Genomic DNA, 13,296 nt, shown 5'->3' with positions numbered 1-13,296 from the left:
TGTCTTGATATATATTATCCAAGCCACTCACCTGTGCCCATTTTTTGTTACTATTCTGCATCTGAATAGCTGCAATACAACTAAAAAGCTTTTCTGATGTAATGTCTTCTGGAAGTTTTGTTAGAAACTGTGCTATATGAATAAAGTCCATCTGTAGGAGAATATCTTCATATAACCGAAGGATTCCTAACCCTGTCCTAAATAAAAATTCTTCTCCATCTCTACAGAAAACGTCCCAGACACGACAGGCCAGATCAAGTGGTAATGACTTGCTGTAGAGTGTAAAAATCCTACAATTGAGAGAAAAGGCACAGTTAAAACTTTAACCTATTTCAGAAAGGTGAAAATACTACCTCCTTTAAATATCAGTTACATTAGCTGAGAGTGAGAAGATGACAAGTTATTTCATATGTTCTTATTTTTTCCATATTTCAAAGATCCACCAGCCTCCAGTTTTGGAAGTCAGAACTCCTACTCTGAAGCCCATCTCTTCATGCTACAGGAAATCCTCCATTCCAAAGTCACCTCCCTTTAGGAAGCTCTGGTTAGAGAAGTTACAAGCATCTTTTATACTCAACCAGGGTATAATATACAAATAAGAACTTAAATAATGGGAAGGGTTAAGTTACAGTTATGATCTTTGTTGCTTAAGCCATACAGTTTAACTCTGTTCATCAGCTGTTTTCTAAACTAAATCTAAAGCCAGAAATCATCTCAGCCGAAGGCTACATCCCACTAAGGTACTAATGAGCATTCAATAACTACATTTCTGTGATACATTTTGAATTTCTACTTGCGTTAAAAATTGCTAAAAATCTAAAGACAGTCACTGTTCTATTCTTACTGGGAAGAGTACAATTGCATTTCTTACTGCAAATTTTGTTTTTAAAAAGCATTCATTATACACGTGCAGAGACTTCAGTCTGCAGTATGTACCATATTGTAGAACCCCTCCCATAAATTTGTAGTGGTTCCTTTGATACAAAGCACAGCATTCTCCATTTTCCCATTATTCCTACTGGGAAGTGGTTCAGGAGCCTCAGGACACTCCTTACCACGGACTACCATAACATTCTCTACTCTCTCTTTGCAAGAGGAGCTCTATCTCAAGGCTACCTTTGGAACATGTGCAGGAAGAACAATCTTCGTTTCGCACAGGTAACTGGAAGCAGAATATTCTAGTACTTTGTACAGCAGCACTATTTCTGCAACATATATACCTCTCTGGGTCTGCCAAAACTCTCAGAACTGTGACACACTCCTGACTCAATGCTGCCATTGTATAACCTGCTCCTGCTAAGACTTAATGCTTACTGACTAGCTGCATCTTATAGCTGTAGTTCAGATGACATGTTTTTATATTATTTAATTCTTCCCAATTCAATTTACTCTATTAGAAACTTGTAACCCATATAATAACCCTATATGAAGCACATCCTTATCCACACACACACTTATGAATAGACATTCTGTATTTGGCAGCACTACACAAGCCTCAAGAATGTTTGCATTACAGGCACATAATGTAGTTTGGTATCTCTGCTTTAGAACATTCATTACTTCAAAGTGTTCACTGTATTTCTAAGTTTATCCTTTCCCAAACCAGGTACTAAATTTCATCCTCCTTCTGCTTTAAAGTCTATATGCCTACGTTCATACTTTCTTTAGTAGCTGATTATGCTCATTTCATTAAGTCATAAGACAACTATGGTATAGTAGTCTCCTCTCCCCTACTTATATTACACATAGCTGACTCTTATCTGCAGCAACAAGAAAATGAGACACACAGGACTCCTGAATGTCTTGTTTTCCATCTGAATAGATGTCACTCCTAATCCCAGATCATAAAGTTTGAATCCTGCCAGAGGAACTGTGGTTGCACAAACCAGTTTACCATGATTTCACAAGACCTAGAAAGCTGAGGTACATAAACACCTACTGAATGCTTTTCTGTGCTGTATTTCTATTGCTGAAGAACCTATAGAAAAATGGAAAGTGTCCCAATAGTTCTAAGGTTAGGTTTGCTATGTTCTCTGAACTCACCAGTCTATCAAATATATGTCTGGAGTAAGACTGTATGATTTGAAATGAAGAAACAATTTGGGAAGATTTTCTTCAAAGAATACTTCAAAGGCTGCAAAGTATTTCAGCATCTGTAGAGACAGTAAAGCACCTCATAAGCAATCAACAGAAGAATATTTAGTTGTAAAGTAACACCAACCCCACCAAGAATTGAGAATGTCAGCATAACATAATATGAATTCTTAGGATAAGTACAACAATTAAGTGTTTCTAGAGGAAAAAAATCAAAACAGTAGAATATGTTCTATGGATTAGTATCTAGTATTCTCAATTTTGAAACCACAGGTTAAAGTTCTCCATTAATCAATAGAACAAAAGGAAGTCATCAATAAATCAAGTCAAAAGAATGTCATGGTTCAAAACCAGAAAACTCTTGTGCATACCATGCTGTGATCCACACGGAAAAAGGCCAGCTGGCATGGCTTGTTTAGAAGGTTAGCAAAGGCAATGAAAGCATCTGCCTCTTCCAGATTGAGAATGAGCACAGCAGCAATGAAGGACATCCCTTGCACCTTCAAGTGGGAAAAGCACCAGGCAAATATAGTTCAGTAGGTTCAGTACATCTTATGTCTTTGGAAATGCAAATATTTACAGTCTGCAATATATCAAATACCATTGCATAACATTTCCAGATGAACAGAAACAACACAGATAAATAACTTTCATGCATGCAGTCAGTCTGATTTCAGCAAGAATAGTGTTTCTTCAGATGCTGGTTTTAGGTGCTTGATGGAAGTTCTGGGAGGTTTCATGATCACAAGTTCTCAGGACTTGGAATGCAAGAAAGTGAAAACCACACAGGCTGGACACAGAGCTCATAAGAGACAAAACTTAGCCTTAAATTCATTGTTAAGCTATGAGAAAAGCAGACGTGGAGGAAAAACCTCACATATGGGACACTTTAGCCCCAGACAGATACGTTGGAATTGAGACAAAATTCTGTTTCAGAACAGTCAATACATATCCTTCCATTTGCCAAGCAGCATTTGTTCACATAAGTACTTCTAAGTAGTTAGCTACAATGCAAGTTTACATTTTTCCATGATTACTCTCTCAAAAACACTTCAGCCTGCAATAAGTGAAGAGCATTCTTCTTGTAGTTGCTAACTGATGATCTGAATACTCATTATGCTAAAAAAAATTTATCCGATTTCAACTGCAAAGATGATTATTCTGCTGTTTCTAGGCCTTTATGCTGCCTGCTCCTCATTTAAAAAAATGCACTCAGTATTGTAACCAGCTAGGGAAAAGGGTATTCATATGCATCAGAAACAGTCCAGCAGCTTTCCATTTTTGTGGGATAGATGGGTGTGGAAATAAGATTACATTACATTTACTGCCATGTTAATATTAAAAAAAAAAACAAACCTATGATCAGAAATAGCCAGGCTAGATGTGTTCCTAATGAAAAAGAGAAGAGCTATCCATGAAAAATTACTTACTTGCCTTTCAAAACTCCACCCTGGGAACAAGAAGTCTCAGAACCTGCAGAGTTTGTAATCTCACTTAAAGAGTATGGGAGGGTCTCCAAAAATGAGGTCACAGATGACAGAATTCAGGGCTACAAACATTTGAACCTGAAAAATCAACTAGATACTGATGCAGAGTCCCAAGCACATCTGATATAGAGAGAAAAACACATCCTGTGCTAAATAATGCTTTGCTGCATGGATCAGACTTAAAACTCTTCAGGTTCTTTTTAGCCCAGGAGCAATTAGAGCTTGTGAAAGTTGTTCCTAGTTACCCCAGGAAAAAAGGAAGAAAAAAAAGGAAAAAAGGATCTGTGTTATTTATCTGCTTCTGTAAACTGACACCATTCAGAGAGATGTGAGGTTTAGTTAGTTTGCAAGTTTTTGGGGAGTTTTTTATGGGGTTTGGGTTTCTGTGGTTTTGGTTTGGTTTGTTTGTTGTGGGGTTTTTTTCATTTTTGTTTTGTTTTTGACTTTTTAAACACAGTAATGTTTGCTACAAACAATCTATCTTCACTGAACTCAGATGGAGCAATTAATCTTTGACAACAAGACACCAGTAAGGCATTTCTGGATTTTAGGATGTGTGGTAGTGAAGCTGAGAGTATCACGACAGAAATAGCAGTGGGAGCAACATGAGGACAGATCAGGCTAAGTGCTCACTGGAATTCCACTAGTGGGTTGTGGGTTTTTTTCTGTAGGTACTCTGGGTCTGTCAGGACTGCAATGCCTTGTGAACGCATCTGTTTAAAATTTTCCATGCAAGCCAGATAGTATACTCATCCTTGGCATTCAGTACATTTTCAGCTATTTAATTATCCTTAAGAATTACCATCATTTTAACTGCTATAAAATGAGTAAGTGCCAAAGCTGAATTACTTTTTTTAAGTGCTAGTAGCATAAAGTTTAGATAACCTACTTATTTAATACATTCTAGTACATGACATCTTAAGCTGATTCACTATGTTATAAGCATTTTACAGCAAATACTTACATATCCAACATCTGGTCTGTAACATGTATATGCTCCTAAAACACTATGCAGGAGATCATGATAAGGACCACCCTAATTCAAGGGAGGGGAGGAGGGGAAAAGCAAAAAAAGGTTTTTTTCAAAATCACTTTATAAATATAGGAAGGTAACATGCCAGTATTTTAAGATGCAAGTGAGCCAGTGAATTATTGCTTTGTTTATATCTAGAATAATATCAGTTTTTACCCTCAGCATTACCATGTATGGTTTTGAGATGTTAAAGTAGCAGTCCAATCATCTTGTGAAATAACTCAGTGGAAATCAGTATATAATGAAAAAATGAGGATACCTGGTACACATCTAGGGTTGATTTTTCCTTTTCAGAGTCGGTGAATGGTTTAATCCTTAGTAACACAAGTTACTGTATTACAATAGTGCATGCTATTTTATATACATGTGTGTGCATATATCTATATAAAAATCATAAAGCCTGAAAATGTGTACTAAAACACATCAAGATTTCTGTAAAAGCAGTGAGAATATTCTAATTTTTGCACATAATTTCATAAACATTAATAGGAACCACATGCAATTTTTCCAGGAGAAAAAGCCATATAGTCCATCTTTAAGTGTCCCTACTTTTTTTTAAATCAGAATAAAGAGATGACTTTTTGCTGTTGTATGTAGAAAAACTAATTTTACTTTTGTTGTTTTATAGAAACAACTTCTAAAAACTATTCCATCATATTTAGCCAGCTAGGTTTCTTTTCTTGTTTAACTACTCAGAAGTTTAAAGTTGGCATAACTGAAGTTACAAAAATCTCACCTTCTGGAAAATATAAAGGGATGGAAATGTGCGTGATATATCCAACTTAATTAGCTCCAGACTGGCCTCACGATCAGCAACAGATGCACCTGCATCTGCAAGCAAAACCAACACTCAGTAGAACTGATAGATGAATTCTACAGACTTCAAAATAAAATTACCATAGACACATAAAGACTTTAAGGATCTGAGGAAAAATGTTACCTAGTTTTAATTCTTGGAGTACGCTTCTACAATGCTATACTTCAAGAGCTAAAACTGTCCACTGATACCTGGCATATGATATCAGTGAGGGAAACAATCAATAATTACTACCTGTCTACTCATTCTTTTTCAAGTCATACACCTTTACACCATTCAGACTTCAGACCAGCAGGTTTGCTTCTGTATAGCACTCTATTCAGGCCCAGACTGGCCCCACATTCACTAGAATTTGAACTTTGCCCAGTACAGTCATCAAAACCCTGCATTCTTTCTTAGATTCTACTGTGACTTCACTTACTGTGTCTGTTCAAGAGCACAGAGTGAGAGCACTGCTCTTGATCTAAACGTGATCCAGTGGGATCTCACTTTTCAAATTTTTCATTCCTAATCAGCTCATTTGGTGGCTCATTTCAACCAGCAGCATTGAAATATACTACATACACTAGAGGAAAAAAAGATGAATAACATCATTATCATAAGAAGCCAGCACTTCTTTACCTGCAAAGTCAGACATACTACTTTCAAAGACATGCATTTCTCATGTCCCACTTTTACTGAGGATAACTAAAATATACAGAGAAACCTCACTGACGTTTCCAGAATTGACCACACAGTTACATTACTTCTGAGCTCTTGTTAGCTTTCATTTGACTCAGATGGTTTTTTGCATCCTTAGGACTGGCATTCTTCAAATGCAGGAAAGAAGGCAGCATTCACTCACAAATCTTCAGAAGAAATACTGCTGGCCCTTGAGTTATCTCTGTCCTATCCGCTGCATTGGGACATGATGCAAATACTAGTGATAGCGAGGAGAAAAATACACATGGCAGTTGGGAAAAAGCTCTTTCAGAGGGCTTAGACCAACCAAAAGCCATCGGGGAAGTGGAAGATCACAGAATTTGATGAATAGCTTAAACAGAACCTGCTCTGCTGAAGCCTGGAAAGCAGCATTTCCTTCCAGTCCTCCTAAAGCTATGATAGTTGCATTCAGGAGTGAGGAGGACTGCTGCAGGCTGTGTTAGGGGAATTTGGGAGAAAGAGGGCAATTATTATTACAGAGAAAAACATACACAATCTAAAATAAAACATTGAAGAACTACTGCTTAATCCTTCCTTTCTCTTTCAAAAGAAACACACATTATATTGGATAATTTGGGATCATTTGGGACAGTAACCATTTAGAGTGCTTCCCAAGGAAGATGAGAATCCATGATACAGAGCACAAGAAACTCTGGATTAATACAAGAAATTCAGTTCTGTGAAATCCAAAAGATGAGTTGCTGGGGGTCTTTTGAACAGATCTGACCAATAACATATCTTGATGAATGTCTTGTCTTCAAGACAGAGAAAGATACTTTTTCATGCTTCAATCTTTATCTGCCAGAATAAAGTGTTAAAAAATATCTGAACAGGAAAAATCCTCAGAACTAATCAAATATGTTAAATAAGGCTAAGGTAATTGATCTCCCAGATTTTGCTACCAAAGATTAGTAATAAGCACAGTGGGTTGGCTTGCTTTTCAACCAGAAATGAAAATCCTATTACTCTTGGTTTTCCCTTAGTACTACATTTCCCAGAACATCTGACACAATCACACTGGACCCTTCCCCCCTTTCATTCCCATCCAGAACTACTACCTTTCCAAAATAAACAAATTGCCTAAACTTTCCCCCATGCTCAGGCCACACTCCCACAACAAAGGAACAAACAAACCGCCATCCACAAATTAAGGGGCATTGCAAATGTGTTTTCCAAGGATAAGCATATTTACAGCCATGTACACACAGATTTTTTTATAAACAGTTTGTCTCAAGACAAGCTTCAGATGAGTCACAGAGGTGGCCTAAGGAAGACCTGAATAATTTACGGTCAAAAGTAGCTAGTCAGAACTGGCTATGGCAAGTGCAAACAAAAAAGTACATCTTGCATTACAATGACATTTTCTTTCCCAAAAAAAGAGACCAACTCAGAAAAATAGTTATTCCATAGCAGCTGGTACTGACAGTATCACATAAGACAGCATTTTAAAAAGTAACTGTTAACAGCAGAAGGAGTTGATAACAAGGATATATTCACCATTAAAAACATAATTGATGCTATTTTTAACAGAAAGAATACCCACAGGAGACAGCAATATGCCAGTGATAAAACTCCATTATACATATAAGTGTGCTAACATCCCCACTTAATAGATTTGGGAGGAGAGGCCATCTGGGCAGCCAAAGAAACCCAAGTGGGATCTGAAATGTGTAATGTTACACATTCTTCACCTCTCAGTTCCACAGTCAAAAAAAAAAAATCTAATTTTTTCTTTCCCAAAAGTGTGGAAGGGATACTAACTTAACCATCTAAGCAGAGCTAAGCAATAGTACCTACTGTAATTTAGTTTCCCATTTCTTCTTTTTGTATTTCCTCTAAAGTTTTCATGACAGCTTAGTCCTGTTATTTCAGGAATTCAGAGGAAAACACATTCATTTGAAAGTGAACTAGCACATGCAATATTTTGATGCATCTTTTATTGATACAATAAATAATGTTAAGCCCCTCACTCGCTGACTTGTTACAAGAACACAAACATTTAAGTAGGGAATGACCCAGAGCTCTTTTAACAAGTATTCCTAATGCCACAATTGCAGCTGAACTTGTGAGACTCCCTGGGTTTGTAAGAGTGACTTTCAGATCTCACCTTCTATGTCGTTCTCAGAACTTGTCTCACTGAAGCTTTTCCATCGTTCCTTAGCTCTTGACAAGAAGATTTCATAAAGTTCTGCAAGAAAACAAAACAAAAACAAAAAAAGGAAGAGATAAGAAAAGCACCCATTCAAACCAAAAGCACACTAAATATTCTTGGCTTTGATTTTGTTGCTTGGTTTCATCTTAACCACTGGGGGCGGGGGGATAATCTATTAGATGGTAACCACTAACCACTGCAGTACCACTATACACAGTTTTATAACACGCACTGTATTATGCTTTCCTCTGTGGTGAACATGCAAATTACAAGAGGGAAATCATGTCTTAAATAATTCAGATTTTTATTTTTGTGAATGGGTTAGAACAACTCCAGTTCATCAAAATAGTAAGTTATGAAATAAAGCAATTCCCCTTTACACCCCCTTGAGAAAGCAAAGTTACAAATTCTCAATTTTAAACATAAAATTATTTTTTGGGGGGGAGCATCATCTAAACTCTTACTAGACTAAAATGTTTTTGTAAGTAGCTTTTGAACCTTGTTTCCATAATTTACCAGGTTATGATGTCTAATTGTAAAAAAACACCTGTTCCTAAGGTTGCAAAATACAGTTTTTCAAAAAGCAAATACGTTTTTTTTATATATGTGTATATATATGTTTTTAACAGAAGTTTAAATTTTTCTTTGTAAATAACCAACTTAATTTTGCATTAAAATACTATCTGTTAAGGCATACCAGGAGTGATATTTAATTCGTTTCCCACAGCTAGACTCCAAACCTTCCCACGTACGCTTGGGGGTAGTCCCTGCCACCACAGCTCTCGAACTCTTCGTGTAGCACGCCTAGGATAGAGAAGGCAGGGGGGTGGTGCGGGGGGGAAGAAAAGGCACATATTACACATCTTGTTTTCTAAAATCATTGGTCAGCTTGCAAGCAAAATACCATACTATTTCCCAAATCAATACTCAAGGATCTCTGATTATGCTAAAGCCACATTAAAAAAACAAACTCAAAACATTAAGCTCCCAGAAAGCACATTTCATGTTGCTTTCTAATGACTTCTCACTGTAACATGGCAACAAAAACTGACTTCTTGACAAAGGAGAAGGAAAATAAGGTATGTGGGTCCTCTGTCTCCAGAGGAGAAACAAGCCAGCCTTGCCTCATTTACATAACAGAACTTTACTTACATGCCTTCCCAGTTAGGCAGTATTTCATTGACCCAAATCACCATAGCACTAGCAATATTCTCTTCTTGCTTGAAACGCTCTCTCATTATTTTTTTCCTTTTATGTGCTTCTTTAATTTCTGTTAAGCATAACGTGTTATAGTTCTGTATTAGTGTATATACATTATTAAGTAAATAATTCAGCTATTACCTAATTATTTAGAAGATGTCTGAAAGATCAAGAGTAAATTGCAGTTGCACATGAGCTAGCTGGTATTATTTCTGTTGACTGTAGGTATATTTCTCAGGAAACTTTTAAATTTAAGCTAAGTTATTCAAATACACAGCGATTTAGACAAGTAAAAATCTTGCTAAAAAAATCATAGCACTCTTTTCTGCAGTACACAGATTGACTAAAAAGCAAGCACATCAGTGCTGTTTTTCCTGTAATGAATTTCACACCATATTCTACTAAAACCTTACTTATTAGACTAATCAGCAATAACTGTAGATAAAAATATTATTCAGAAGTGCAATTCTACATCCACTTTAAAAAATTATTCAAATTTTACTGAAACTTCCACCTAGAAGGATCATGTATTTTCTTTTCTGGAAAGCGGACCTAAAGATACGAGACATAGCCACAATGCTGAACAAGAGAGGAATAGTCTGTCTTCTGTTAAAAAAGGATCATTATTAATCCCTCTTATTAAAAAGGTGGTGGAATAAGAAAACACTTTGATAATTGAGTTCTGTTTTAAACTGTGTGCACATATGTACCAGACTAAGCTAGATATTAAACACAGTTGTTCTTTACTGTACCCTACTAGTCTACAAGTCAGAAACTATTTTTGCTATACAGTTAAAAAGAATTATAGTGATTACTGGCAGTTAACATACCTCTTTTTTTTGCTTCTGCCACCATCTCATCATATTCTTGTCGGTGACGTAAAGCCTCCTCCACTGATTTGGCAGGAAGATTTCTGAAAACAAGTTGTTCCTGAATTCAATACACACAAATGACATTCGGAACCATTTCAAAACAGGTTTTAATTTGGCTTCTCTCTAAGGTGAGCTTTGGCCTTGTCACAGTACCAGTGTTACAGTAACAGCAGTAGACAACTACCAGATGTTTACTGCTTCTGTTTATTAGTTCTCTTATAGCTTCCCCCAAAGCAGAGTTATTAGATTTGTTGAACATCTGGAATGATGCTCAAATGAAGTTTGCATGAAGTGACAATAGGGAAATACTGATATTCCATATAGTTATTTATTCCAATGCATTTCTGCACAGGCATATTTCAATCCTTAAATATATCTGCATATCAATACTCCAATTGTTTGTATGAAACCTATGATGACCTATTTTCAATAAAAGGTAAAAGGTTTTTATTCATTATGGTTAGCCTTTTAAAACTCCCACAGAAGACAGCTTTACCAAAGGTAAAAATAATAGATCCCCACTTATGTCAGCTAAAACTAAGGAAGCTTGCTGCAGTATTACAACTTCACCAGCTTAAAATGTGTTTGGTTTTTGGCTGCATAGTGATCCCCTGAATTGCCAAGCACACACTTCCCTTGACCACGCAGACTCATTCCAAAACAAATCAGAACACAATGTTTGGTCTCAGTCTCTTACCCAATCTCTAGTCTGCTGTGGTTCAAAATAGAAATAAGACAGTTGTGTCATTTTAATATACAAAAAAAAAAAGTTTTCCATCTCCTCTTATACAAGCAGAAAAGATCACTTTATTATTATTTCCAATGAAAGTGAGAGCAGAATATATTTTCAAGGATGAGACTGTGGCACCACATTACACACTTGGGATGGCACTCCAATTTGAAACAGGTGGAAATATCATCTGTAAAAACATACTTACCTTGTGAATTGTGATATTTTGAAAGTACAGAAAAGCATCAGCAAACCAGTTACTGCATATCTTACTCCCCACCATACAGCAAAAGAAATAATGCATTTACAAAAAAATAATCATAGCAATCCATACCTCCATTCAGATTATTTCTGTTTTAGCACTGAATGGGCTTATATACCACTAGAGAATATCAAAGGAAACACTGTAGGTTTTATTTTCCATTTCCTAATTGGAACCAATTAGAGCAAACATTTAACAGTGCCATCACAAGCTTTCTCAAGGTGCAATTTGAAAGTTTTGCTCCATTTGCTTTCCTGCAGCACGTGTTCCTAGTCAGCTAGTCCTCCTCTTTCCTTCAAATTGCTGAAGACACTATAGCTGACAATACTGATCAATTTATTACCCATTTCTCATTACTATTCTTATTTGTACTTAATGCAGTTTTTGTTGCATCTTCACCTGCCATTTCCTTGCCTTCAGCTGTAGTTTTAAGGAGCCGTGAAAACATAACTGGAACAGGGGCAAGGAACAGTTTCAGTGAATACTATCACCTTGGTACCAACAAAACAGTTAACTGTACTTGCCAGATGTAAAATGAGCATTCAGCATTTGTGACAGGAAGAAGTTTCTTGTGTTTCAAAGGCGATTCTTCCCACCCCTGCTATTAGTTTTTCTAAAACACTTCTCTGGTAAGCCAAGTCCAGGTTTGCTGAATTGACAGCTGCCAGTTACGTCTTCCCAACTGGTCTAGGAAATTAAGTTTCCAGAATAGGGGATGGAGAAGAGAGCATGCACTGAGACAGCAGTGAAGAAATCCATAAGAGTCTTCAGGAATTTTCCTAATTAAGGATGGTTACAACACTATCACAGGCAGCTGTGATATACAGTAGATAACAGACTGGTGGCCCCATTACAGCAAGAAAGAATTCCTCCCATCGACTATAATATACTTAAGGTTCTTCTGGAGGTATTTGTTAGGCTGTTATCTGTGATGGAATGATACTTTTGTGTAAGACTTGTAAAGTTTAGCTCATCAGAAGTATATGTAACAAATCATCATCAGTTCCACAGCAGAATCATACTTACGCTGGTCGATCCTCCAGAATCAAAGCAGTAGTTGAAAGTGGTTCAAATTCAATATTTTTACGTCTTGCTGATGGGGGTGGAGGTTTATACATTCTTCCTGTCCGTGCTTCATACTCCTAAACAACATTATCAATAAAAATTAAATTTCAACTTTCAGCCTCACTTCTAACTAGTAAGCATAACATTACTTCTTTAACACTTACTAAATAACGTTAAGACAGATAATATTAAATAATTTAAGACAGCGAGGAGCTAACATTACAAGTTGAAATTGTTTATAGCAAGACAGTGCAGCTTCCCAGGACTGCTAAGTAAAGACAAATGAGAAAGCAGCTTCTTGTAGCAACTTAATGTTTGATCTATTCTAGTTCAATATTACTACTGAGCATCCAAGGATCAGTTACTTAGGAAATCTGCATAATCTTCCCAAACTAATTAGTGTGCAAGTATATTTAAGTAATATGTGAAGTTGACCGAAAAACCCCACCACCGCCAAAAACCACTAGCTAAGAACCTGTGCTTCTTCCCACAACTTCCCTTTAGATTCTAGCCACCCTTAAGATCTGGTACTCCTCACATTTCTGAAGCCTTTAACAAAAACACCAAACCCACATTATCCAGAACTACCTACACTATACTCGGTGGCAATATAACAGTATTTATCATTACAAGTCTGTTTCATGTAATTTCTCTCTCAGAGGTTAAAACAGGCAATCTACTTAGAAATAAATATTTAACAGACTTTAATACACAGAAGATTCTGAGGAAGAAAGAATCACATTCCTTTTTCCACAAGAGCAACTCAAAAAAACAGAAGTATAAGGAAAAAGGCTAAAAGCCTTTAGGAAAAAGGCTAGACAGAGCCAGATGTGAATTTCAAATCTCACATTCTCTTTTCCCCCCCTCTGTAAATAACAATTT

At 36.5% G+C, this 13,296-nt stretch overlaps 1 protein-coding gene across 3 annotated transcripts in view; it reads right to left on the bottom strand.

Moving 5' to 3' along the window:
- The window catches only part of TBC1D12 (TBC1 domain family member 12), a 45,729-nt gene that overhangs the window by 1,868 nt on the left and 30,565 nt on the right, over window positions 1–13,296 (bottom strand). For all 3 annotated transcript variants that reach the window (XM_074830920.1, XM_074830922.1, XM_074830921.1), the window contains 10 exons: window positions 12,376–12,491; window positions 10,316–10,398; window positions 9,438–9,555; window positions 8,983–9,089; window positions 8,241–8,321; window positions 5,351–5,445; window positions 4,546–4,617; window positions 2,466–2,594; window positions 2,044–2,153; window positions 32–290 (listed from right to left, as the gene is read on the bottom strand). In XM_074830920.1, the coding sequence (XP_074687021.1) occupies window positions 32–290; window positions 2,044–2,153; window positions 2,466–2,594; window positions 4,546–4,617; window positions 5,351–5,445; window positions 8,241–8,321; window positions 8,983–9,089; window positions 9,438–9,555; window positions 10,316–10,398; window positions 12,376–12,491 (1,170 nt within the window). The remainder of the gene's footprint in view (window positions 1–31; window positions 291–2,043; window positions 2,154–2,465; window positions 2,595–4,545; window positions 4,618–5,350; window positions 5,446–8,240; window positions 8,322–8,982; window positions 9,090–9,437; window positions 9,556–10,315; window positions 10,399–12,375; window positions 12,492–13,296) is intronic.

The sequence above is a fragment of the Strix aluco genome, chromosome 7 (assembly GCF_031877795.1).
Source record: "Strix aluco isolate bStrAlu1 chromosome 7, bStrAlu1.hap1, whole genome shotgun sequence".
Classification (NCBI taxonomy): domain Eukaryota; kingdom Metazoa; phylum Chordata; class Aves; order Strigiformes; family Strigidae; genus Strix; species Strix aluco.
The sequence above is the reverse complement of the archived record's forward strand: the minus strand, read 5'-3'. Positions and strand labels throughout refer to the sequence as shown.